Here is a 26,557-nt window from a genome sequence, read left to right as displayed (position 1 = left end):
TATCAAATAAATCTGCTCACCTGCAATTTATAATGGCGCATTGTAGTCACCTTCGTCGTGCACGAAAGTTCGTTCAATCTCAGCTGCTCAGCTGTTAGTCAGTTATTAGTTATGTCAGTTATTTGCTGTTGTATCGCCGATTTTCAAAATGCAAATGATCTGTTTACTTTATTTTCAAAGAATGGTTTGTTTTGTTATTGTTTGGTTGGTGTCTTATATGAAACTGCGACATTGCGCAATTTATTGGACAGACTTGTTTAAGATCACACAGCGTAATTTGGGTGGCATTTTATTTCGTATTTTTAAATCATCTTTTTATTTTTGACTATCTGTAAATTCAGTTTCCTGCTCTTAATTGTGAATGCATACTTGATGGTTTTAAATGCTCCTGAAATTAAGTGCTGCTTGACGAGCCTGTACAGTATTGTGTTCATGTATGTGACGTCACTGAAGGCCTAAGGTTGAAATGCACGGCCCGCCACTGCTAACACCTAATGGGAAAACGCCACAGTTAATAAATAAAAACCTTCTATGTGGTGGTGTTATAAAGCATTACGCCATGGACATTTGAACCAAAATGATGTAAACATGGCAAGAACAATATACCAATATTCACTGGCATATATTATTTATCCTCTGCAAAAAGTGACAGGCATTACTGCAGATGCTGTGAAAGGTTTCTTTGTTTGCATGACTGGATTAGACTGTCCCTGACTTTTTTTGGGGTTGCGGGGGGGCCAGGGGAGGGACGACGTCAAGGGAAGATTGTGCCATGCTTTAATCAAATGAGGGTGGGCCTTGAATTTGACACTTATGATGGAGAAACTATGAGAATGACATACTACGGGTAGGATTTAAGGTTGTTCTCTCAACTATTAACTTTATCATCGTCACTCCCTCACCATCTTGAGAGCCACATCATGATTTTTATACTAATCAACTGTCATGAGAAAAGCTCTTACTGGGTTTTCCACGTCCACTCAAGAACATGATCCTTCATGCTCAATCCGTTTCCTCACTCAAAACCACCTTTGTGTGATTCACCAGGATCTTTCTGCAAACATGGTGGCATGGTAAATATGAAAGTGGTCACTCCACCTTCTTATCAGCGCTTTATGGCTTTGAAAGGAGTAAGATGCAAGAAAGTGCAGAGCTTGTGCAAGCATTAGAATTGGAGAAGTGACCTATCAAGAGGTCGAGCTTCCGCAATGTGCTATCTACTGTATCTTCCCCACCTTAGTGAGGGATGCTTGTACTGGTCTCGAGCTTATCTATATTAGCTACAAGCACAATAGTAAATGTGTTGTAAAATGAGTTCCTTGTAATCTAATCACAACAGACGATTTTTGTTTTGATTAAGTCCAAATATTTAATTTCAAATAAGTCAAAACAGTTGCTGACCTCATTCGCAAGCACTTTCATCATATTTTAAAATTGTTCATTTGTTACATTGACTTTTAACAAAAAACATACATTTAGTTAAAAAAAACAAAAACAAAGTGTAAGACATATCACTTATTTGGCACAGTCATACTTTGTTCACATTTACTGCTCTCTACGGTGTATGTATAGCATCTACTCATGTGGAGTTCATCATACACATCTGCAAATGTGAGTATTTCATCCAGTTGCTGCTCATACTGCTGAAGTGCTTGTTGCTTTGAATATGTACATAGAAATTTTGAAGATATCTTCACATAAATCACGTGCTGTTGCAGTCAACTTTGGCACAGTAAAATCTGAATTTCTAACTAATAAAGGCATCTATGTACGCCCCTTTTGCATAATTCACCTCCACTTACCTAACAGTTGCACATTTCACCAACAGCATGTTACCCTGCCACCAAATAACCTGGCAGTGGACATATGAAGTGACATAATTCATATACTTGTTGAACAGTTTTCACTGATTTGCCTAAAATTGTTTTATTCAAATAGATTTATCATTTTTTATTCATTTCTAAAGAACTTATTTTACATATACATGAATATACATGATTAAATTAAACCAAATTTAAAACAATCATATTTTGAAAATGGTAAACTACTCTTTTTTTTTTCAGGATTTTTAGACAGTTTTTCCTAAAATGGGTTATTACAATGTGTTTTACTCAGCATATTAAATAACTGGTGATGAATCCATCCATCCATTTTCTGATCCGCTTATCCTCACAATGTCAGCTAGAGCCTTGGTGAAGTCATTTTTGTAAACTCTAAAAAAATCCATTTGGAAAACAAACAAAAAAATACATCTACGCTTAACATATTTGTGCTCTCTAAGTAACTGGTTAATTATAAAATGATAGAATATGAGAATTATTATGAACAATTTTACAATACTCAAAACAATGTTAATTTTTTTTAAAGGTTAAACGTTTGACCTGGCTCATCTGTCTGTTTTAAAAATCAAATGCGGTGGCCCTTGAGTACAAGCTTGCCCACTCATGCCTTGAAGTATGGAAAATGGTTGTTTTGACTCATTTTTAGACTATTTAAAGTTTATTTTATTGTATTCAAACTAGCTGTGAAACTAACCTCCCACTAAGCACACATCCAGGTTTAAATGAGGCTGACTAGATTTGAAATAGATTTTCCATACACGTACCGCCCTGATACTGTATTCCAACAGGTGATGTCATTCCTTCCTTGCAGATGATGCCCGGGCTTGTCAGTGCTGACGTTGCTGTGCAATTAATTACAGCCAAAAGTTCAAATGAGGTTTCAGACGTGACTGTCACTTGCCAGTGTTCTTGGTTGATCAGCAAGCCAACTGTTGCAGAAGAGAAGACTTGGGCAATAATAGAAGACCATTCTTTTCTCAAAAAGAGACATTTATTTCCAGCTTGTATAAAAATGTTACAATCTTATGAACCTCATCGGTGCTGTGATGGCGGTCATAATGGGTCTGCACAGTTCGACCTCCTGATTTGAATGATACAGTATCACATCGATTAACGCAGCGGGCAATGTTCCTTTTGCAAAGACACTTAGAAGTCCATTGAGCTGTGGGCCAGGTAGTCCTTCCTCCCGATGTTGGTGACCTGCTTGGTCTGCATCGCCTCCAACTTGGGACAGTCTGTAATACGATGGCCAAGACCACCGCAAAACGTACAGCCCCTCTCCCCTACAAAAAAAAAAAAGACCACAAGAATAATTAATGACGACGACGTAACATGGTCAAACAAATACAGACGGTGGGATTTTTCATGAATGACTCACCTCCAATATCTAGCATGGTTTCATCTCCTGTCTGGAGCACCTGGAGAACTGGAGGAACCTTTTGCTTGGCTTCAACGAGCAGGGCCTTCAAATCCATCAGCACCGACTCGTCTAGAGCGTAAGCAAATTTAGAACACGGCATACGCCCGCATTGAGAAAATGCATGGATCATTTTGAACTTGAAACTTTTTGTCAGAATGTGCAAACAAGGCAGTCTGCTGATAATTCTCTCGTTTCCAGCCAGAAGATACCCATTCAACAAATATAAAAAAATCCTTTTTCGTCAAATTTGGCCAGGGTATGGCTAACTGTCATCCAGTTACATGTGGATGACTATGCTGGAAATTTGATTTTTGGTGTCCACATTATGAGTCAAGTTTCTTACCACAGCCTTTATTGATGAACGTTGTGGCGATACCAGTCTGACCAGATCGCCCTGTTCTTCCAATTCTGTGGACTGAAAAAAAGAAACACATCTTCACAAAAAAGAGGCAAACAATTTATTTGAATGCTGATGAAGTCCAAACAGAAACAGGAAAAGGCAATCGAGAGTGAAATATGGTCTGATAGCGGAATGCTAAAAAGATGATATACATCCAAGCGATTTCAAAATTGGCAGTTTGGATTCCTTTCATGTCATGTATCAGCTGCTCTGTGCAAGAGACACGGCTGTCAGACTGGCTCTACTGTAATGGATAATGACCATGACTTTCTATACCATTTTCATGTTTATTGAATATTTTAAAAACCTCTTGGTTCCACTGTGGTTTCATCCGGAGGTTAAGTAATGAACTGTTACCAAACACTAACTGAAAGTATTTTGAGTTATCGCCCTTCAGTACAAGGAGGCCCCGGGAACACTGTTTTCATTTGATTGCATTGTATTTACAGCCTGGTGTGGAGAGGAAAATGGATGAAGATATGGTGCTGATTTATCTTTTGGAGACAAACACCGCTTCTCCTCTTATAAGACTTTCCACTACAGAGGAATTTGTCTCCATTCACCGAGACAGACATTTGTGAGGTCACATATTTATGTCAAAGCTGCTTTAAGAGCACCTTTCAAACCAAAATTATGAGGCATTAACCATTAAAGAAGTCAATGAACAAAATAAATCTATGGAGCAATTTATACACACCAACTACAAGAGTAAAGTGATGAATACATTAAAAAAAAAAAAAAAGTCTTAAGAGATTTAAAAGCAGACAGTGAGTTTGTCTGCTGAGATTTCCTGAAATGAAGTTCCAAAGCCAAGGAAAGCAAAAACTAAACCACAGACTCCTGTAGCTGGTGTGAAGCCAGCATTGTCATAAACACACACATAGACATTCTTGCCTCACCATAGTTTTCGATCTCCTCGGGCATGTCGTAGTTGACTACGTGCTGGATGGCTGGGAAATCCAGACCCTTTGAGGCCACATCTGTGGCGACAAGGACATCCTTCTTTCCTTCCTTAAATGCTTCAATGGCTTTTGTTCTTTCCTCCTGATCTGGAACCAATAAAAAGACTCAACATTACTTCGGAATCATCGATTCCCGAACTTGCCTATTTCTGAAAGTGTGTTACAAAGTCAATCTTCACTTCCTTACCCACTGTTACATAATTTACACAATAAGCAACCACAAAGAGTTTCTCTGGCCATGACCTGGCCAGCGAGGGGAGCAAAGATCCAGAGCCACTTTCAAGTGAGCCCCGGCAAGAAATGGGCTTTTTTCAATGTTCTACAATTTCCGATCCTTGATGAGCCCATGTCACAGACATGTTATTAAAACAAGTGCAAACTTTTAAATTGAGTGTGTGTGTGTGTGTGTGTGTGTGTGTGAGTGTGAGTGTGAGTGTGAGAGAGAGAGAGAGAGAGAGAGAGAGAGAGAGAGAGAGAGAGAGAGAATGATTGGACTAGTTTCAATGGTGCGCTCTATATGAAAATGATGAAGCAAAAGGGACATCTAGTGATCATAATGAGGTACTACATGTAACACAGACGGACTCTTGTACATTGGTGTGAAGTTACATGCAGTACACGATTGCATTAAACATAATAGCAAATGTACCTTTTCCTCCATGAATGGCCACTGCTTCCACACCTTTCAGCAGCAGATACTCATGGATTGCATCGACGTCAGCCTTTTTCTCAGCAAATATCAATACCTTTTGGGGGAAAAAAACAACAAAAAAAAATGCCTTTGAATTTTGCACCTATGTCAGAGTTTGATAAGGCAGGACTGGAAATTGTGGCCGTTATACTCGCAAATGATCCCGTTTTTTCAATATGTGCTCATAAAAATTTCATCCTGTCACACAGCGTGAGTGCATGTTTTAATGCTCCTACAGGTACATAAAGATAAGGCGCTCCAATTGAGATGACTACCCAGCAGCACATACGGTCATGCTGTAACGACCCAAAAAAGGGAGCGACCCAGTCTGTACTGGTGCCACCAACTGAAAAAGTTGGTTGCACAAGTCCTACCAATGCAGAAATTTGTGTAAAGGCTTATGAGCAAAAAGGTACTGACCGGAGGTGTTGTTTTCTGCAGACACTCAAGCAGATACACCATCTTCGCCTCCTCTTTGACATATTCCACTTCCTGTTCATACGCACAAAAGGAGTCAGAGTCACCCTTTATATCAGGAAGTTTTCGGCAAATGATTGCAGATAGTGGGCTGTTGAATCTACCTGGATGACATCCAAGCTGGCAGCACCCGCTCTGCCTACGTTAATGGTGATGGGTTTGACCAAAGCACTCTTGGCAAAATTTTGGATCTTCTTGGGCATGGTGGCACTGAAAAGCAGGGTTTGCCTTTGTCCCTACAGGAGAAAAAAATGGATTATTACAACACTTGTCCTCTATCACATACTTTTCTGCAAACTCATTTCCTCAACCTTTACCAGCACTTGTGAGTAAATTACAATACTGCCACTGTTAGATTTGTTATTCAAAAGGTGTCATGGTGCACAGACAACATTTAACTACGACTAAGTAGACAAGGACGAGCAAGTTATGTGGATCCCCATATTGCAAGCTGTCGACAAGTGACAGTATCTACTGTATACGCGCAGCGAGCACGCCTCAGCTTCTTATTGGAAGTGCACATCCACAGAACCTTTCTGTAGAATTAATTAATTGCTCCAGGCCATGTAGATCACAGATTATTTGTGCATTGATTGGATTAAATCATTTCCCGTTCATGAAGTGGAATTCACTGTGCAATGATGCTTTCACATTATGTTTGAGAATCCATGTTTCATTTCGCCTTGTTGGTGATGTCTGTATCGCCGTTCCATCTGTAGTTTCACTGTTCTACCACAAGGCTTTGTGTGTGCAGAAAATGGCCTCATTTTGGTCAGTTGACAGGCCGTACATAATAATAATAATAATAACAACAATAATACATTTTATGTATAAGCGCCTTTCACAACTGTAAATCCATCCATCCATCCTCAACGCCGCTTATCCTGAACAGGGTCGCGGGGAGATGCTGGAGCCTATTGCAGCTGACTTCGGACGAAGGTAGACTACACGCTGAACTGGTCGCCAGCCAGTCACAGGGCACATATAGACACAAACAACCATTCACACCCACATCATCACTGAATGGGAACCGATCCCACACTGCCTGCTCAACAAGTCAGGCGACCACTACACCATCAGTGACTATACCGTAAATGTATCGGTACATTTTATTGACTGAAAATCTGTATAGAAGTTCAGTTCTCAATCTCATATTAAATCACAATGTCAATATTGAGGGAAAAACAAAAATCACGATAAGATCATACTTCAAAACAGTTCCGTCAAATTCTTTACCTTAAAATATGAAAAAATAGTCCTGATGTCCTCTTCAAAGCCCATGTCAATCATCCTGTCAGCCTCATCCAGGGCCAGGTAGCGACAGATGTCCAGACTCACCATCTTCTTCTGTAACAAGTCCATGAGACGCCCGGGAGTGGCGACCATCATGTGCACACCACTGCAAGCAGAAGACATCACTCAGTTGGTCATGTCATAGGTAGTCACTCCAGGACGCGACTGCACTCCATCTCAATCCATTAGGGCAGTGATCCTTAAAGTGCAGTCCACGGGTAGTAAAACAAAAAACCCCACTGAATTAATCACATCCAAAAATCCATTCATTTAAAACACATATATTACTTCAAAAATGTTCGATAAATTGCATTACAAATAAAGGCCTCCAATATTTGAAGATGAGTGAAAAAAAAATAAATGCAAAAGTTAGGTAGTTCGAACTTGTGGGTTCTAAAAAACAACAACAAAAAAAAAAAACAACAAAAAAAAGAGCTGTGGCTGATTCTGTATTCTAACTTTGACCTTAACTTACTGTTTCACAACTTCCATTTGCTCCTTGACGGACATGCCGCCAATGCAGAGGGCCGTCCGCATCTGAGGGGCTCCCTCCTCCTCCAGCAGTTTACAGTAATATTCGATGATGCCGTGCGTCTGTCGAGCGAGCTCTCGCTGTTACAAAGTCAAATCACAGACTGTTGAGTTGTCGTTAAACAACAACGTGCTGATAGCCTCTATCCTTACAGGTAATAAGCTTCACGTATCCTGTGCATAGTGAGGGGGGTTGTAGATAATATTATTGAGAAAAGTCGAAGAAAAAATAGGCGATGACTTACTGAAGGACAGATGATGAGTCCATATGGTCCCTCTCTTTTAAAGAAGGGCAGCCGCTTCTCCTGCTCCAGGGCGAACATGATGATGGGCAAAGTGAAGACTAAGGTTTTGCCCGAGCCGGTGAAGGCGATCCCGATCATATCGCGACCTGACAGACTACAGGTAGAGGTTAAAATCTATGAATATTTCATATCATGAATGGGGGGACCACGATTACCAATGTTATGGGTATTATCAAAAAGTGTCAGATATAACCTTAAAATATTAAAGCATCTATAGTTCCAACACATTTAAAATTGTTGACACCAGTCAGCAGATTATTTTTAATGGAAAAATGCATTAAACCCAAATTTTACATTCTTGTAGGCTAATTACATATTTAAAGCCGAACTCTCTAATTTTTGGTAAAATAAAATATCTAGCTCACATTGTGGAAGTATGCATAGTTCACTTACACTGTTGGGATTCCTTGAATTTGAATTGGCGTTGGATGTACAATTCCTTTCTTCTTCAAACCTTTAAGAATTGCTGCAAATAAAACGACAGCATTGTTTGCAGACAAAGGGATGACGTACGGTACACTGTGTGTGTGCGCGTGTGTGCTGGTTGAGAGGGGAAGGGGTACCCATGTAGTCCAACCTGGTGGAAGCTTCATCTCCCTGAAGCTTTTGATCGGAGGAGGGATGCCATCGCCATCAACCAGGATATGAAACTTCTTCCTGACGCGTTCATTTCTGGTCTCTGGCATATGGAGGACATACCGTGGAGCCTTCCAGCTAAAAGCAACCAACAGGTTATGTAATGTAGGCCAGAAATGTTATTTCATAACTAACTGTATGCTAAAATGATCCCACCTTGTTTTGATTGGATCATCATAAATTATACCCTTGGCCATTTCCTTCACAGACATCAAAGCTGACAGAAAAATGAAGACAGTTATCAACAGTAGTCAAGTGATGGGTGTGAGTTTTTCACAGTATAGTACAATATATATATATATATTACCTCTGCCCTCTGCGACACTTTCTAAAATTTTCTCTTCCTCTTTCAGTTGTTTCTCCTTGGCTGACTCTTTGCGTGCTGTTGATTTAAGAAAAAACAGGGTTAATGGGTATAAAGTAGGAAAAAAAAGTGTGTTTCACAAAATTCTTTAATCTCCTGAAATGGAAACCTTCTGCTTTTTCCTTGAGATGCTGATGCTGGTCAAGAAGGCTGACGTTGGAACGTGGACCAAGCCCTTCATCTTCATCCCTCTGTTCCTCCCCACTGTCTCTGTGCTCCTCATCCACTACTTTCCCACGCAATCGCAACATCTTCTGAACCTGTGAGGTGAGCAAAACATGCGTTTTGACTTGACTTAGAGTACAAATTTTCATTTTAACTGCAATGACGAATATCAAACTAATTCAATGCCAACTGAAGAGGAGATAACATACCATTTGTTGCTTTCGGATTTTGACGGGAATGTAAGGAACATAATCTTCATCCCCTGAATCCTCAATCCCGGAACCTTCATCTTCCCCATGAGTTCGCTAGGAAAAGGTGTTTTAGTGAAACGCAAGTGTTTAGTTTTAGCAAATGATTTAACATGACACTTCATCTTGAGACCCAGTATACAAACTAATTGGTGCAAAGTGCTTGGGTGCTTCCCTGATAAACAAATATAATGTAAACTGGATTATCCTTTGAGGGATTAGAATCAGTGCGGAGTAATGCAATTTAAAGGAAGAAATAAAACATCGTAGTTAAAATAAAACAACATCGTAGTTACATTTTAAGCGTTGTTTTCGACATTGGTCGTTACATTCAATCACATTCAACGAATACAGTTGATGCGGAAGTGCCCCATTGGCGTCAAATATATTTAATGTTCATCCCGAAGTACAGCAATGGTTTGTTTAGCTAGCGAGTCAGCTAGCCGTCAATGCTCGTGTTGGCTGTTCCTCGCTGGAACAGTGACTTTTATTTGGCGCTTACCTTTTTAAATCGATTATCGTCTTCCATCTTATTCAAAACGATGTGCTTACTTGGGGAATGTGGCACTAACTGAGCAAATTATCCACACAAGGTTATTATACTGATAAGTATCACAAACTCACTATCATCGGGAAATAAGTACGGAAAGCTAAAAGGTTCACATCGCTCTGACGTCAACACTTCCTGGTGGATTTGCCCGATAGCATAGAAAAACAAACGCCACACTTAATGTGTTTGTCAAAACTGCATCATTTTAATCTTCCGGAACGAAAGATTGTTCACAGTATCAAAAGTGAGCTTCTTTTTAAATCAAGTAAAACCAGCCAACATACACTTGGCTATTATTGGTATCGTATAAATCTACATTCAAAACATTAAGATCCGCTTTCTCTAATTAAATCAAACCGGGAGAGCATCAGATGTGTCTGTATGGAAACAAAATGACAGACCAAGGATTGACTATGTATCGCAAGGATAACCATCAGCTAAAACTTGGCTGTTGATGCAGCTGTGAAGATTTTCTTTAAAATATCATCAAGCCTTGGAACTCCACTGGGAAACAGAAAAGAGCTGTATGGTTGAAAACGTTTCACTCACACACGACGAAAGACATGCCAAAGCCTGACATGGGCCTAAAATAACCACGTAATATGTACAAGAATGGAAATGAATTTTGAGTGTGGATTCAAAAGTGAAAATGAACATTCCCCCTGGGATGAAAGGGCTGATGTTTGGATTCTAGAACTATGTTGGCTAACACTATAAACGAGAATGAACGCCTAGGAAGGAGTGATGTTGAGGCAATACGTACATTTTGAGTGAGCATTTTTCTCAAACATATCATGCATGGGCAGGTCATCGGTAGCCATCGTGTGTTGGGGTGCACTTTACGAGACAAATATGACATAGTTAAGTGAAAGTGAGTGCTTTGAGTATATGCATGAGTTCTGTTTACCCTCATTTCATACTAATAAAACATTATAGGTTTCATTCACATGGTGCAACTTTTTTTGACGACTTTTTAGATTACCAAAATACTCTGACAAATATATTGCATTCTTCTTGTGAGTAAACATTGAAGACATTTGTCAAACATGCTGAATGTGACAACATCATGGGGGAGCACCATAATTAAGGTCCAGAAGTTTAACACCGTTCAAATGTCAGATTTCTGATAAAAACATTTATTTCATGTAAGGTAAATGTTTACATACTACATACGTCAGCACATGAATGCAGTGGACAAACACACTAGTTTTCCCATTTTGGACTTGTCACTTGGTGAACACTGCCATAACAGCAACAAAGGGTCGAGCTGGCCTTGTATTGATCTCTGGCTGACAAGCCAGCGGTTGAACGTCAGTCCTGTGAACGAGCTGTGAATAAGGTCCTTCTACTCAACAAGAAGAAAAGAGGGAATGAGAGAAGGCCTCAGGCCAAACACAGCTCTATGGAAAGAGTTTGTAGTGTGACGTTTTATCTCCTGGCTCTCGTCAGTTATTGAGCTGCATTGGAGGGAACTTTTTTGAGGCTGAAGTTGGACCAGTTCACCGCTACCTTCTGGCGGGTTTGTTTTGCTGAATCAAGACAGAACCTAGAAAGATGACAGGCATTTAGACAAGCGGAGGAGAGGCAGATGGAAATCAAGTGGACACCTGTAAATGACACTCAAATTTCAAACTCCAAGTAGAAAGAAACCTCCAAAGTCAAATGCTTCCTACAATTTGGAGTTCAACCAAGTTTTCTGGAAAAACTTGAATGTGGAACCAACCATGAGCATGGGTGGCATGCCTTTGATGTGAGTAAATCTTCTAAGACTTCTGTTTAAGCAGGGTACACACACAAAAATGTGAACATCTTCCCCTTCCGATCAAAGTCGCAAAGGCCCAATTATCAGATGTCTTGAATGGATTATCTTAACCGCGGTGTGAGATGTCTTGAGAGTGATTCATCGAACCCCTCCTTGCAAAAGGAGATGGGGTGACAAATCGTGAATCCTTTTAGTCTAGTAACAGCCATGGAATTCATCGATGCTCAGAATTGATGCGTGTAGCCCGCTTCAGTGAGCATTTTAAGGATTACAGTAAACCCCCTCAATCACAGGTTCCGGGTCCTGGTGTGTGTGTGTGTGTGTGTATAGTCCCCAGTTCGCCAAAGAAGAGGATTCGAGTGGAGTGCCGGTGTGGCTCCGACTCGTGCAGAAAATACCTGTTCTAATAAGGCCAAACAAAAAAGAGTGTGTTTCCGGTAACATGAAATTTCAGCATAGGGTCGGTAGGTCGGACAAAGTTTTTTTGTTTTTTTTTAATCTTTTTTTTCCCCATCAAAAATTTAAACAAAATAACCATAAAACATAAAACAAGAAGACATTGAACCTGCCGCTCCGCGGCTGGCGCCGCCGCCACCTATTTAGTTTTCTCCCCGCTCTGGACTTGGGGCGCGCCGCCGCCTCCGCCGTCCTCCTCCGCCCTCGGTTTTTACTCGGCCCGTGGTGTTCATCAAATAGTGCTCAACGTGAATATCGCGAGAGTTTGCACCGAGGTAAACCCTCTCCACAAAAATGTAGAGAGTTGTTTGAAAAAAATGCCGCCCGTAAATTTTTTTTTCGACGTAGAAATTCTCGGTCGGTCGGGTTACCGGAAATACACTACTTTTTTTTCTACGCCTAAGGTATATCTCCGAGTGCTATTTAAAGAGCTGTCACAACCATTAACAATGAAATAAAATGAAAACTTTCGTCGCAAAGTATAAACCTAACCTCTGTAAACTACAATTCACAATACTGAGATAACATAACGGTGGATGTTTTTTAAGAGGCTCTCATTACGGCATGCAGGGATCTTAGTGTTAAACACGCACTGATAATAGTGTCTTTGGCGAAAACTGAACTGATGTCACTAACAATGGCAACATAAGATGGCTGCCCTCTGGCTTCAGCCGCGAGAGGTCCATTGTTAGTCTATATCCATAAGTGCGTGATTTCAGTATAGCCCCGTTTTTGTTATTGAATGTCATCAGTTGTGATCCTACAGCTGTATGTTAATTTTATAATGTGTATCTTTTGGGCATGATTATTGATACATATTGTGAGAGGAAAAGTTAAATTTTGCGTTTCACTAAAACACGGCTTTGTTTACTCCAAACACATTGAGGGATCGGAACATTCTTGCACAGCATCCCAGGTTAAGATGTGTTCAAAGCCTAGAAATAAATTCTATTTTTTATTGCAGAATCATACCCTCAGACTGAAAATTGTAGACATGCTTTACAAGACAGAGAATCAAGTCCCCAAACCTCAACCCCATTAAAACCTGTGACAGGTCGCTGGATGATGGAGAGAGATTGTCCAAAAAGAGGAATGGTGTGAAACAATAAAGGAGAAGATTCGGTCTGTTTGGCTGGCAAAAGGAGGCTGCACCAAGTATTAACATCGATGGTGACAATAGTTATGGCACACATGATTTGATGGAAAAGAATCATTCCTTAATGGGGGATTTTTTTTCCTCACTGAATAAATGCACTTGAATTAAATGTTGGTTTGTCCTCTTCTTTTAATTTTTGTCCTAAACTATTAAGGAAAAAAATGAATTTCTCAGAAGCTAAAGAAAACATCTTAACCAGGGGTGCCAAGAATTACGGAGGCCATTGTATGTTACATGTGTTTACAGATACAGTGTTTGAATTATTTCAAAAGGGTATTTAAAACCATCAAAAATATCAAGTGTGTAAATGTGAAAAAAAAATACATAGAGACTACTTAAATAAGATATTTCTATACTGTGGAGATCAATTATTGCATGGGTGGTCTGGAACTGTACTTGTTAACAGTTCGACCCTAAAACACATGCTTTGAGTTGCAATTGATGGAACGAGATAAAGTTAAGTGACAGACTGATTTTCAGTCGACTTTGAAGGTTCCAATGTTTTGAGATTTGCCGTTGTGCTCTAATTACCTTTTAAAGTATTCTACTTCCCGATCGATTTCATCCATTGACGTAGGATCCACATCTTTCGGAAGAAAGACATCATCTGAAGATTAAATGAAAAGAATTAGAATTTAGAGTGTGAGGGCATGCGCACAAATATATCAATTATCAAGATTCTCCCGCACCAATAGCACTCGCAGATTTTTCGCCCTTGCTCTTGTTCTTCTTATTTTTCCCCTTGGACTGCGCCTGATGCTGCCCGTTTGCCGGAATGGCATGAAGAGCCTTGCTTTCAGTATCCTGCTCACGCTCTCGCCCCGCCCGTACGTCGCTGTCACCTTTAACCTTGTGTGCATTCGGGGGGGCAAGGTTTGCTCCATTGGCCGCTGCATTTCTGGATGATCTGCTGTCTTCGGCTTTCTTCATGCCGTTTTTCTGGCTGTCTGCTCCTTGCTGAAGCTGTTTGAACGCAGCTTTGGAGCCATTACAAATGATTTCGGCCACTCTTGACTCCGTGACCTTGGGATTGTGCTCGGAACACGGCTGCTCCTGTTTTTGCTGCTGCTGCTGCTGCTTTTTACTCTTCTTTGACTTTGTACCACCATTCCCAACTGTGCTGTTCTTAGGATCTGAGATGTCCTCTTTTGTTTTCACTGTAACTTGGGCCGGTACCTGTGGCAAATTGTCAGAAGTGCTTTTTTCCGGGGAGCGGACTTGAATGAGCTTGGAGAGACTTGGCGTAGTGTTCAAGCGCTGGATATCCTTGGAACCGGCCGTGATCCCAGTGGCTGTGGTGGCAGTGGCGGTGGTATTCGAGGACGCATTTGTGTCCTCCCATCCGTTGACCAGGTCCAGATGGTTCTTAAAGGTTCCCAGTGAAAGAGGGGCTAGGTCGAGGTCTATCTGCTGCATGTCAGAGGAGCCGTTCAGATGGGACAATAAATGGTTGCCCTCCAGAGTGGCCGCCTTTTTCGGGAAATCATTGACGTCCAGATTGAGATCATACATGCTAAACGAAGCTCGAATTGAGTCTTTGATGGTGTTTTTGATCTCTTCCAGCCGACTGGTGAGAAAACTGTTGACACGCTCGAGTTCCAGCTGGGGCCAATCCAATAAGCGTGATGTCTCGGCGGTGTCAGGCATGGGCTCGTCCATACACTCTGATGGATTAGAAACGGGTTCAATGCCTGCAGCGCCGACGTTGCCCTGCAGCGCTTTTTCCTGAAATACACATGACATGGTGGTAAATCATCATCTGTCATGCTGCAAAGATCTGAAGTTCTTGAGTTCATCAAAATCATGAGCGCACTTATTTTCTGTTGAACTGAAAATAACATTTTCAACATTATTTGCCTGCATGTTAAATGACATAACATTTGTACCTTCATTTTGGCTTGTTAAAAACAGGGATGTACCGATCACACCAAAAAAATGCTTTGAACCTAAATCTCGATCCGATAACTTAGCAATGCATTACGAAGAAAAAAAAAGGCACGTTCAAATTGCGTTCTTATTTTTTTTTTCCCAAATAGAGGTAATCCCAGCATGATAACATTTTATATGGCTATAAGTCAGAAGTGTTTCAACGCAAGTAAACAAATGAAATATTTGATTCTTTTCTTTTGAAATTAAGAAAATTCAAAATCTTTTTCAGCCAATACCACCAGCTGAAAATCAGGTGATCTGTCCTGGTTTCTGATCACATGATCGGCTCAGGACAACTCTAGTTAAATACAGAAAAAAGTATTCCTCCAGAGCCGAGTACCCCTCAAAAAAAAAAGCAAATAAAAAAAAAATATATAACTTGCAGGTCAAACAGTCCAGGCATCTCAATCTCACGGGACTTCAGCACTCCTTAAATTCGTTTTGATTTTCCTTTGTCCTATTAAATTATGCAAGAAAAGGGCAAACGTGTTGATGACCATAGAACCAGATTTTGAATTTATTGCAACATTAATTGTTTAAAGGATACTCAGTATTGAGTAGTTATGGATTTAATTTCTCTCCCAGAATGAATTAAGCATCAGTCTAGTGCAGGGGTGTCAAACTCAGGTCCTGGAGGGCCGCTGTCCTGCATGTTTTCCAAGTCTCCCTGTTGCAACACACCTGATTCAAATGATCAGATCATCGGCAAGCTCTGCGGAAGCCTGACATTGAACCTGTTCATTTGAATCCGGTGCGTTGCAACAGGGAGACTTGGAAAACATGCAGGACAGCGGGCCTCCAGGAACTGAGTTTGACACCCCTGATCTAGTGCATATCACAACCACAAATAAATCTTACCAAGCAAAATTCCATGTCGCCAAAACCATTATGGCTAATAACTAACATGTGTGATGATTGGAGAAGCCTGCCAACAAATGGGGCATTTGAAAACGCTACTAATCATAGGTGTAATAATGGGATGTCAAAACTCATTTTTTGCCATGATTTGCTTTCGTAGGCCACATAAAATGATGTGGTGGGCCAGATATGCCCCGAGGGCCTTGAGTTTGACACATATGATATAATAGGTAGCAATTCCTGAACAAAAGTGAACCAAGATATGATCAAACTAATGAAATTGAACAACACAGTACTTGTAAGCTAGTTCTTATAAATTGTTAAAAGGTTTTCCTACTGTTCGAAGAGTAACGTCACATTTTTGAGAGTGAGAACAACTTTGAGGTCAACCACCATCACTTGAACGTTTGTAGTTGAGACCAAATTTCAATGAATTAATTACATTCAGTATTAGGAATGGAATTAAAAAGACAATTTTCTAACTGACATACCTTCTTCTTTTGTTTGTGCCGAGCCCTTTTGGCCGCTTTGGCACTGTTTACAGGTTTGGGCTCAGAACTGTTAATGAAGTCCAGCAATTCATCCACATCCCTGTTGTCTATGGCACCAGACACTGCCAGTTCCGAGTCCTGGCGCTGAGGCAGTTCCTCCTTTCGTCGGGTGAGTCGCGATCGGAGCTTCTCTCGGATCTCAGCGTAATTTCGACTGGTGGGAGCGGCTGGAGGCTGTGACCGAATGAAGATTTCAAAATGAGCTATTCCCTATTTGTGAGAATTTGAAAAAGAATCTAAAACCCCTGTGTGCTAAGCACTAGGGCCCAACTGATATGGATTTTCTTAGGCTATTTCAATATTTAGGGGAGTAAAATTTCAATAACTGATTAAACGGCTAATAAACTGAAAAATATATCATGAATAAAATAAGTTATTTTTTGGTCCCTCTACAGGTAGAGCTGAACAATTTTGAAAAATAAATGCAGCAAGTTATTTTTCCCCCCAAAGTGGAGCCTTTACATTCTACTACATTGTGATGTTGATTTGAATTTGATTCTTTTTTTTCAGCTTGGAACATTAAAGATATGAAATACATGCAGAACATGTGTGTGTTTTTATAGTACTTTGGCCTTTAGTATTTAACGCGACAACAGAGAAAAAAATCATGGGCCTTTTTGGTCAGTGGTGAGGGGTCATTGAATGTCATTATCTTTGTCGTATGTCGTCATGTGTTGATGTGCATAAAAAATAAATGAATAAAGAAAAATCAGCTACATTTTTTTTTTTTTTGGGGAGAATTATTTGAGTTTTCACAATTTCCTAAAGAGCCAATATCAGCCGATGAAACTGACCAACTGATTAATCAGTCAGGCCCTACTAAACAAATGGTGTCAAACAATAAATTGTACCGCATTGTGTCCAAAGAATTCGCAGTAACAGCAGTCGCAGTACTTCCCATCCTTCTGGTTAGTGGAAGAGGAGGCGCAGGAACTCCTTTCAGAGCTGCTGTCTTCATCCTCCACTTCCTCTAACTCTAGTGACGGCTCACACATCGTCCCGTTTGTCATTTTGTGCCCCTTACATGCCTGGTCCCTGCAAGGAAAAAAAAAAAAACAAACAAGACAAATATTGACACCAATCAATCATCTGAATCAAATCTGATGGTTACTTCACAGGTACTGACCTGCAGGCCCCAGTTGACAAGCTTCCCACATTTGTAGAAGCCACCGTTCCCGTACTGTGTCCATTACATGGGTGGTTACAGCCTGCCAGTGACGTGCCCGATTTTCCGTGTTGTGTGTTCACAGCAGGAATGTGGGAGTTTTTGCACGGACTGGGCTTGTGAACTAATGTCGGGCTATCCGGACTAGGAGAAGCCCTTTTAGTTGTGGACCCATGGAGGTTTGGTACCAGAGGGGAGAAAGGGGTGTGGCCTGCGACACCGGCGGCAGATGAAGAGGTTATGTGGTTGTGTTGTCCCGAATTCGGCTTTGGGGGCAAGAGGGAGGAATGCTGGGAAGACAGGCCCGTGGGACTGTTGGGGGGTACTGACAAGTCTGTGTGTTGGTGATGGTCGCTGGTGTGGAAGGCTTCACCTGGAAGAATCAGGTGTCATGTCGCAATTATTGCACAACCACCTATTAATCAGATTTTATATTCATCACTTCATTGTTCTAAAGCCTTGGAAAACTATGGCCAGTGTGCCCAATCTGGCACTGAGACTCTTGTAATGTTTGTTGCATTGATTTCCTAAAATCAGTTTTAGGAAAACGTATTTCCTCTTTTACTTTTTATAATTATTTGTATTTATTTTATTTAACAATTTATCTTGATTTTTATGTGAAATTTGAAATTATGTGCAAGTTTTATGTATACATTGAACAAATTGTATTTTCATAAATACATTTTTATTATAATAAGAACAAAAAAATTAAATTAAAAAACAAAAATGCATTGAATGAAACTTTTTTAATTGCACTTTAACATATATTTACCCCCACCACCCTTTCAAAAAATGAAAATAAAATGCGCCCCTTGAGAGCATTTGGCCACCCCTGCTTGAAAGGGAACCTTTTATGAATAACACAACTCAACAGCAAATTTTAATCAGAGATGGCTTTTTGTGTCCCGAAATGTATTTTGTTGCTGATTTAAAAAACATGTCTTTACTTTTTTTCTATCACATCAGGTTTTTGAGATCGTTTTAAATTTTTTGTTTTTAAGTTTGACCTATAAAAGCTTGGGCAATGTGTATTTTAGCATACATTGTAATTCACAGCTATCATGTTTCAAAAACAAATTCCACTTGTTGCTGATCCTAACCCTAAATTCCGAAATATTGTTAATTATATTACTATATTACATATTCTTCTTCTTATTATTATTATTAGCACTATCAAGATCACCTGATGTGCTGAAGAATATACTACTGCACATTCGGAATCAGCGCAAAAAAACCTCTCTTGAAAACTGATTAAAATAAATAAATAAATAAATAAAAAAGGTAAAAATTTGTTGACCAGAGTCATTGGCATAGTTGTGTCGGGCATCTTCACAAATCACATTGTCAAATGCATGATCCAGTGGAAACGCAAGATACTCCAGGGCAGTTCCAAGTTCTAACTCTATTACAATTCCCTTTTTAAAATCCCTAAATGTCATACAACTGTATAATAAAGTAGCTGCAAATGTACTACCAAACAATTGAAGATGTAATGAGGCCCATCTGTGACAATCTTACTTGTCACACAGATGTTAAAAGAATCAAGCCAGTGTAAAACCAAGAAAATGCTGACTAAAACTTGAAAGCAAAATGTATTGTAACGCTCCAGTCTTCAGGATTTAAACAAAATAGTCAATTTAAATGAGTTCCAAAGCCAAGTAAATTTGTAATCTTTGTGCCACTTATTAATCACATTTCCTCCCCGAAATCCTGAACCGTACAACGAAAGCACATGCAACCTTCCAACTTTGACTGTTGTTATCATTATTTACGCTTGAATTTTAAATCAATGAGGAGAGACTGCACTTTGAATCCCCATGTACAATAAGCACGGCGCACCTGGCGGTGTTGGTCGACGGCACACGTTCTTGAAATGCTTGGGGGTGGTCTTGCACAGGTCAGCTGAGGTAGAGAGGGGAGTCCCAGCGGTGGAGCCACTGGAATTCTGGGTCAGCGGGTGACTGTAGGGGCACACTTTGGCTACCGACGTTTTAGCAGATTTTCCAGGTGCTTCGTGGAGTCCTCTTTTCTCATGACAGGCCGATCCCGTTGTTATACCTGCATGTCGAAAAGACAAAATAAATGCAGCAAAATTACAATAAGAACAGATGGTGAGGACTGAAAAGAGTGCACTTTTTTCCTCACGTGATATTGATTTTTAATGCCCTGCTCTTTAGTCATTGGCAATTGTTATGTAAATGTTCTTCTTCTGCAAAGAAGGATATGCTGCCAGGAGCAAAAGAAAAAAAAATGCAACAACTTTAACTGATTTCCACAAAACCGTGGGAGTGAGGCATGACCCAATGTATATATTAAGTGCGGCTCCAAATTGTTATTTTTTTTACATATTTTTACGTAAAGCGTGAGATGTGGCAGCCCCCTCCGTCTTCCAAATGTAGGTAGGTATAGGCCAGACGAGAGTATGTTTTGAAAGTTGTAAAACTGAATTGGAATTGAAAATATTATTTTTCAAATCCTTCATTTCATCCTTCGGAAGTCCCTTTTTCAATGTCAGTGTTCCAATGTTTTTTGATGTTGCCCTTGCCTTTAGCTACAGTGATTCGATACAGTTTCTATCTCTTTAGAGTGCCAATCAAGAGTAAATAATTGTCGTCTTTATGCTGTCAAGCATTTAACAGAGATGAAGAGAGGCGCAAGAGAGGCTAACTAATGATGCATAAAGTAGTTGAGTTTCCAATCACAGATTCAGTACAGTTAAAATTTCAAGTGTGTCTAAAAATACAACCCGAGTGATGCATCAGATGAGTACAACAAAGTGAAGAGAACTGAGAACACAAAAAGAAGCAATCACAAAGCTGCCTGAAATAAACTCTTCCTTTTATACTTAATATTTCACTCTCTATACACAATGTGCATCAGTTTTTGCAGAAATGCAATTTGGTAATTCATTCATTTTCAAGCCATATATTCCCTCATGAAGGATATTCGAATCATGAACACCTCAGCAAGGCCATGAAATCAATTGCAACTATATTGCAGAGTACTAAGAGCTCGTTTGCAGCTGCTAAACAAACCTCACAGGGCCCGAGGCCTGTGGTTTGAATGCTGGGTGATGCTCGTGGTCGTAAAATGAGAAGACAGACCTTGCTGTAGGTGTAAGGAGGCGTTGTGGCTGCAGTGCTCCCCTCCGTTGGAGTGGGCTGAGTTCCACAGCCCAGAGAGTTTGTGGGCTGACAGGAAGGAACTCGGGTCCCAATCCACAGTACTTTGCTCTGGGTAACCATTCCCACAGCCCTGGAACTTACAAGAGGAAGAGTGTGACAATGGTACCTGCAATAAGAAAACACACACACACACACACACACACACACACACACACACACACACAATTATTTAATGGCAGGCCTTGTATTTTATCCCTGGCAGCAACAGTAAGTAGGTGTTACAAACTAAATCAAACTATTAGTGACTCAATATGTGTGGATGGAAGGCACTGTAAAAAGTTCACTTTATTCGGTGAACAAACAAATACTGTTTTTGAGTCATAACAGGAGATTCTGCTGCAGTCATCCCATTCAACTATATTTAGCATTTGCAACTGCCAAGAAAAGCTGAACAAAAAAAAAACTTCAGACACTTGCAAAAATGTTAAAAGGTTGCAGTAAACTGAGACAATAAAATCGTATTCAGACAGAAAATTCACAGCGCAACCTGCAAATTTGCATAATTTGAACTCCAACTACCGAACATAATTTTGGGGGAAAAAAGAATGCTTCTAAATTCATGTAGAAACTTGGAGCTTATCATTGGTGACTTTAGCAAATCTTGCAGGACTTCGGAAAATGAAGTAAGATTTGCACTTGATGTACTTTAAATGAATGAGGAGAAATGTGACGACGATCGTAGAACCAGAAATTTAATGTAATGCGTCTTCGTCTCTGCTGCTGTGAACAAAAGTGAAATAAAGTAGCGATCATTCATAAAAGAAGACTGATTGTACACAGAAAATAACCGATTAATGTGAAGAGACTCACCTTCTAGGCACACAAAGCGATCATCTCCTAACAACGTGCGTGTGTTCGTTCGTTTCATCGGAGGTAATGGTGAGTCCACAATGTGCTTTTTTAAACAGTAGACTGGTGCAACTTCTTCAATACTTATATGGACAGTTAGGAATGATAAAAATTGCAATTTACTTTCAGCAAACTGCTCTCCTAATTTCCAAAAAGAAGTGAGCGACTATTATTAGCCATGATTTCCTCCCACACTCCAAAAACATGCATTGTTGGCAAATGGAACACTCTAAAACAGGGGTCCCCAACCGCCGGTCCGCGGACCGGTACCGGTCCGCAGGGCATTTGGTACCGGGCCGCACAGAAAGAACTTGCCTTAATTCCGTTTGATTTATTTCGGAATACGAAAGATGTTTCATTTTGAAAAATTACCGGATTCTCCGTTACATCCGTGTGTGTCACGCTTGACACACGTCAAGCCACGCTTCTCTGTCACGTGACCGATTCCGCTTAAAAACAAAACGTCAGAGCTCGCAAAATGAGTAAAAAAACTGCTGGAGATCAAATGACGGCGGCCTTAAAAGTATGTTCGAGACAACTGGATTAAAGTTATGGCTGAATATTCTGAGATCGCCACAGTAGCACTGTTGCTATTTCCGACATGCTACCTGTGTGAGGCGGGGATTTTCTGCAGCAACGGCGACTAAAACAAAATTACGAAGTAGACTTGACGTAAAACACACACTTGAGGTGTCATTGTCTCCTATTACCCCGAGATGGGACCGTCTGGTTGCAGAAAATCAAGCTCGGGGCTGTGGTGAGTCGTCATTTTCATGCACTTTGAATTTGCATTGTATCGTATTTTGAAGGCATTAAACATTACCATAGCGATCAGTGTTGCGGCCAGATTAGACGCTCATTGTGTTTATTATTATATTTCGAAAACACCACAATTTTCATGCAGCTCATACCATATTATTTTGTTGTATTAATCCGCCACACCTTAAATGCCGGTCCCTGAAAATACTGTCTGACTTAAACCGGTCCGTGGGGCAAAAAAGGTTGGGGACCCCTGCTCTAAAATGTTCCGAGGTGCGATTGTGTGTGTGAATGGTTGTTTGGCGATGTGTGCCCTGCGATTGGCTGGCAACCAGTTCAGGGTGTGCACCTTGCTATTTTAGTGAACCGTAGTTTTATTACAATGTCTGCAGTCATTTATTACCGAACTTGACTTTTGAGTGGCCTTATGGTTAGGGGTCAGATTTAGTTAGCCTTCACTCCACTACCTTAATGCTAATGCTAACACATAATGGGAAACACCAATGGTACTGGTTAGTGCATATTTCTGCATGTTTTAGCCCTTTAAGCTATGGGGCTTTGAACACAATCAGTGCAGCAACACATGTATACATACAATCGTCACTGAAACATACCGGTAGTAAACCTTTGTGCATATTCTTAACTCTTAATTTATATCAAGGGATGGAAATGTAAACTTTTTTGTTGGCGTGTGGCCAAGGTGCATACGCGAGAATGAGTAGCACGATGTGTGTTGAATTGAACAACAATCTTTTTTAATTCTATGTAATTATGCCACCATTACATGTTTTTTTTTAAAATACAATTTAACAAGTGCCATTTTTTTAATTAAAAAGCAAAATTTGCAGGTATCAGTTTTAATCGGCGGGATGATTTAATTTCAATTCATTAAAATGGGTAAAAATAATTTGAGACACTGGCATTTTGCGTTACAAGCATGATCAATTAATAATTCAGAATATTTTCTTTCATGAAATATGAACATATCAGAAGTCAGTGAATGTCACAGAAGAAATTTTGACTTTGGAGGTTTTGTTGTGGTCACCAAAGAAACAAAAGCAAGATCAACAGACTAGATCACCTTGATAAACATACAATAAGGCTTCATTTCAATGTCAAAGGAGTCGGAGGGGGAAAAAAAGGATCCAGACGGACCAGCAAGTTCCCTGCACTTGTATTTACCCCAGTTGGCTGCTCCAGCGCACTCCGTCTCTCCTCCTCCTCCACGCTCTTGCAGCAGCTCTGACATATCCACAGAGGCACCTCTCCCAGCAGGGACTGGGACAGCGAAGGCACCGAATCAGCCAGCTTACGCCCTGGCGCCTCCCGCAATAAGGCCTGGGAGAGTGCGGGCACGGCGTCAGCCAGTTTGGTGCCATGTGCCCCGGGGAGCCCGTTCACAAAGTTCGCCCCCCAGTCCTTGAATTCCCGGTGGCACAGGAGGCAGCAGGTATGCATCGGCTAAGGACAAAAAAGGTTACCCATTTTAATTAATAGCACACAATTAGGGGAGCTGTCAGACTGCAACATGGGACACTTCACTTTCTTGGATAATTACCAAAACAGAACATAACATGAAATAACAGGGTGTGTTGCCAGACGTAGGCAGTTAACAATAGTTTAAATTTGACTATAGCCAACACTGAAGAGGTCATTTTTTTATTGAGTAAGATCATGTTTGTATTACATTATCGCAGGTAAAACTACAGATGTTATGATGTAATAACTCCTCACCACAATGCTATTATTTATTGTTTCTTATCTAATTCATAAAAATACTTAAGTAATATGGCTTGGAATCGCTGTATGACTTTGGGAGATAATCTTTACTTTCTCCAATTAGCCACAAAAGTAGGTACTGTACACATACAACGCCAGCCACGTACTGAAAATTTTGACTTTACAAAGCTTATGCTCCTACACAAGCATGGGGAGAATATACAAACTCTGTACAGACGCATCTGTGCCAGACTATTCTGATGTCTGGCACAGCTAAATGAATGATTAAAAAGAAGATTAAATGCAAATTCGGTCAAATTTGCACCCGGTGTTATACGTCACAACACTGAGCCAGATTTTCTACATCTGTCTAACAGGGGCACTCATATCTACGGACAATGTTTCCTAAACTTTATGGAGCCAAAGAACGACACCAAACAGAAATAAGAATGTATAGTCTCAGTGTGAAATGAAACACAAAGATGATCTATGTATGTGCAGCCACGGAGGACTTACTCTGTTATATAAATTATAACAGGTGGATACATCGATTTACGTGTGTGTACACACACACACACACACACACACACACACACACACACACACACACACACACACACACACACAAATCTTACCAACCAAAATAAAGCATCTTTCCTTTCCGATTTGAAAAATGCCTTGTACTCATTGCATTGAAAATGCCGCTTAAGAATCTGATTTGTTGGTCAACCCTATCGTAAATGTAAATAAAAGTAATCCATTTTACACACACACATCATTAGAAGGTTATTCCAGGGAGTCGAACTACAATATACTGTAACTCTATTTTCCCATGCTTGCCTTCAAATGTTATTACTCATTAGCAAGCGGGCAAGTTCAGTGGCGCCAGGTAAGGCGAGTGAGCTTGACAGATGTCTCGTCTAAAGCGTGCCATCACGAATGTTTACCATTAGGTTCCTTGTTCCCCATCAAATTTGCATTCGTTCTATATTCTTGCACCATGCATTTCAGCGAGTGAAGGTGGATTAAAAACAATGGCTGCGGGTGCCTCAGACTCGACTAAAATGTCGAGTGTTGGCAACGCTGTTACAAAGCCGTTATGCATCGGCGCTAGCTAGCCTGATTAGCTCGTGTCTTGGGTAGCCGCCGTTTCCTGTAGTGCCCGCAAAGGGAAGGTAGTAAAGCACGTTTGCGTGCTAGCCCGCCGATAGCACAGCTAGCCTTGGGGCTAACACGAGCGGGGGCGGTTGGTCTGTTGTGCGTTTATCGTTGCAAACGGGACGACCTGTCTGAAGCACAATGTCACCTGTCTGCCAGGCCAGATGGGCTTTGCATGACCACGATACCAAGCAGTGGAGCACAGCTACTTGAAATGAAACACGATTGCTTGAATTGCTTGTCGGACTCTTAACGTTCCATCCACTATTATTGCGTTCACGTAGGCGATAGCGTTTAAGCCAGTCAAATGATTATAATATACGATCCAGCTTTTTGGGAGGAACTGTTTTCATTATCCATACTGTATGGTGGCTGGGCAAGGAGGGTCTGGCCGTGGTCGAATCAGCCTTGATTGTGAGATGGTTAAGTAGCTTGCCTGGTTCGCCCTGGTGGTGGTCAGCCTCTCCACTCCAGCATCTCCGCCGCCGCCAGTTGCATCGCCAGGAGAGACTGCATTCTTCGGTGCGGTCTGCTGTCCGGGTACAAGCTCCTTCTGAGCGACGCCCTGCTGTTTGCTTTTCTTCCTTGCCATCGCGATGGGGTCCGCAAAGCGCTTTGGCCAAGTTTGCACCACTTTCGTGAATTCCAAGTGCACACTTAGGTTTATTGTCGGACCACAAAATATTCTCTCTCTCCTCCAGTCAAGACAACAGTCAATATGGCGGAGGACTGGTCTGGCACACTCGGGAGTTCATAGGTTACAGATACTGCTGGCAAGGCGGCTTCGCCTTCATACAGGAACTACAGCTGAAGTCGACGAGGGCATTGAAGCTAGTGCCGCCATATTTGCTAAGGGCAAAAATCTGCCGTTCCTGAAAATATAAATGAGATATTATACAATCAACTTTTATTTCGTTCGAAGTTTTAGTTTTAAGGCACACCGTTCCATTTATATATTTAATTAATTCAAGATGTTAATGGCAATATTAAAATGCACACAATTGATTTCGAAGGGGGAAAAGACTGCGTTGAAAATTGGTTTGAGTTCAACCATGGGCGTCATTAGGCCTATTTTAGGGAGGCTTCAGCCTCCCTAAAAATGTCTTTAGCCCCCCTAAATAATTTCA

The 26,557-nt window shown here is 40.7% G+C and overlaps 2 protein-coding genes across 3 annotated transcripts; both read right to left on the bottom strand.

The window, feature by feature from the left end:
- Positions 1-2,800: 2,800 nt before the first annotated feature.
- ddx41 (DEAD (Asp-Glu-Ala-Asp) box polypeptide 41) lies at positions 2,801-9,982 on the bottom strand. Its single transcript, XM_019869920.1, has 17 exons — positions 9,836-9,982; positions 9,295-9,390; positions 9,030-9,180; positions 8,864-8,938; positions 8,713-8,773; positions 8,498-8,634; positions 8,314-8,386; positions 7,861-8,014; positions 7,560-7,696; positions 7,028-7,190; positions 5,896-6,027; positions 5,735-5,806; positions 5,273-5,369; positions 4,561-4,710; positions 3,605-3,676; positions 3,220-3,330; positions 2,801-3,124 (listed from the first exon to the last, which is right to left on the bottom strand). Exons 1-17 carry the CDS (start codon positions 9,860-9,862, stop codon positions 2,988-2,990), a joined length of 1,845 nt encoding a protein of 614 aa, XP_019725479.1. The 5' UTR covers positions 9,863-9,982; the 3' UTR covers positions 2,801-2,987.
- A 1,008-nt stretch (positions 9,983-10,990) lies between these two features.
- On the bottom strand, positions 10,991-26,190 carry fam193b (family with sequence similarity 193 member B). Of its 2 annotated transcripts, none has more exons than XM_019869919.1 (10): positions 25,867-26,190; positions 23,736-24,014; positions 20,865-21,021; positions 19,600-19,818; positions 17,722-18,133; positions 17,447-17,630; positions 16,536-16,769; positions 13,947-14,982; positions 13,789-13,864; positions 10,991-11,429 (listed from the first exon to the last, which is right to left on the bottom strand). In XM_019869919.1, the coding sequence occupies exons 1-10, from the start codon at positions 26,020-26,022 to the stop codon at positions 11,333-11,335; spliced, it is 2,850 nt and encodes a 949-aa protein (XP_019725478.1). In that variant the 5' UTR covers positions 26,023-26,190; the 3' UTR covers positions 10,991-11,332. The 2 variants fall into 2 exon arrangements, with proteins under 2 accessions (XP_019725478.1, XP_019725477.1); XM_019869918.1 differs by having other exon boundaries at positions 20,865-21,051; positions 25,867-26,189.
- Positions 26,191-26,557: the final 367 nt, after the last annotated feature.

This window comes from Hippocampus comes, unplaced genomic scaffold (assembly GCF_001891065.2).
Source record: "Hippocampus comes isolate QL1 unplaced genomic scaffold, H_comes_QL1_v1.1 scaffold9, whole genome shotgun sequence".
NCBI classification, from domain to species: Eukaryota; Metazoa; Chordata; class Actinopteri; order Syngnathiformes; family Syngnathidae; genus Hippocampus; species Hippocampus comes.
The sequence above is the reverse complement of the archived record's forward strand: the minus strand, read 5'-3'. Positions and strand labels throughout refer to the sequence as shown.

Coding starts and splice junctions, on each gene's coding strand:
- ddx41 (XM_019869920.1), bottom strand. CDS start 9,862: ATGGAAGACGATAATCGATTTAAAAAG. Junction 7,697..7,860: donor GACTCATCATCTGTCCTTCA/GTAAGTCATCGC, acceptor ACTTTGTAACAG/CGAGAGCTCGCTCGACAGAC. Junction 5,370..5,734: donor TGCAGAAAACAACACCTCCG/GTCAGTACCTTT, acceptor TTCCCCCAAAAG/GTATTGATATTTGCTGAGAA.
- fam193b (XM_019869918.1), bottom strand. CDS start 26,022: ATGGCAAGGAAGAAAAGCAAACAGCAGGGCGTCGCTCAGAAGGAGCTT. Junction 24,015..25,866: donor CCACCACCAGGGCGAACCAG/GCAAGCTACTTA, acceptor TTTTGTCCTTAG/CCGATGCATACCTGCTGCCT. Junction 18,134..19,599: donor CCGTCGACCAACACCGCCAG/GTGCGCCGTGCT, acceptor TGATTCTTCCAG/GTGAAGCCTTCCACACCAGC.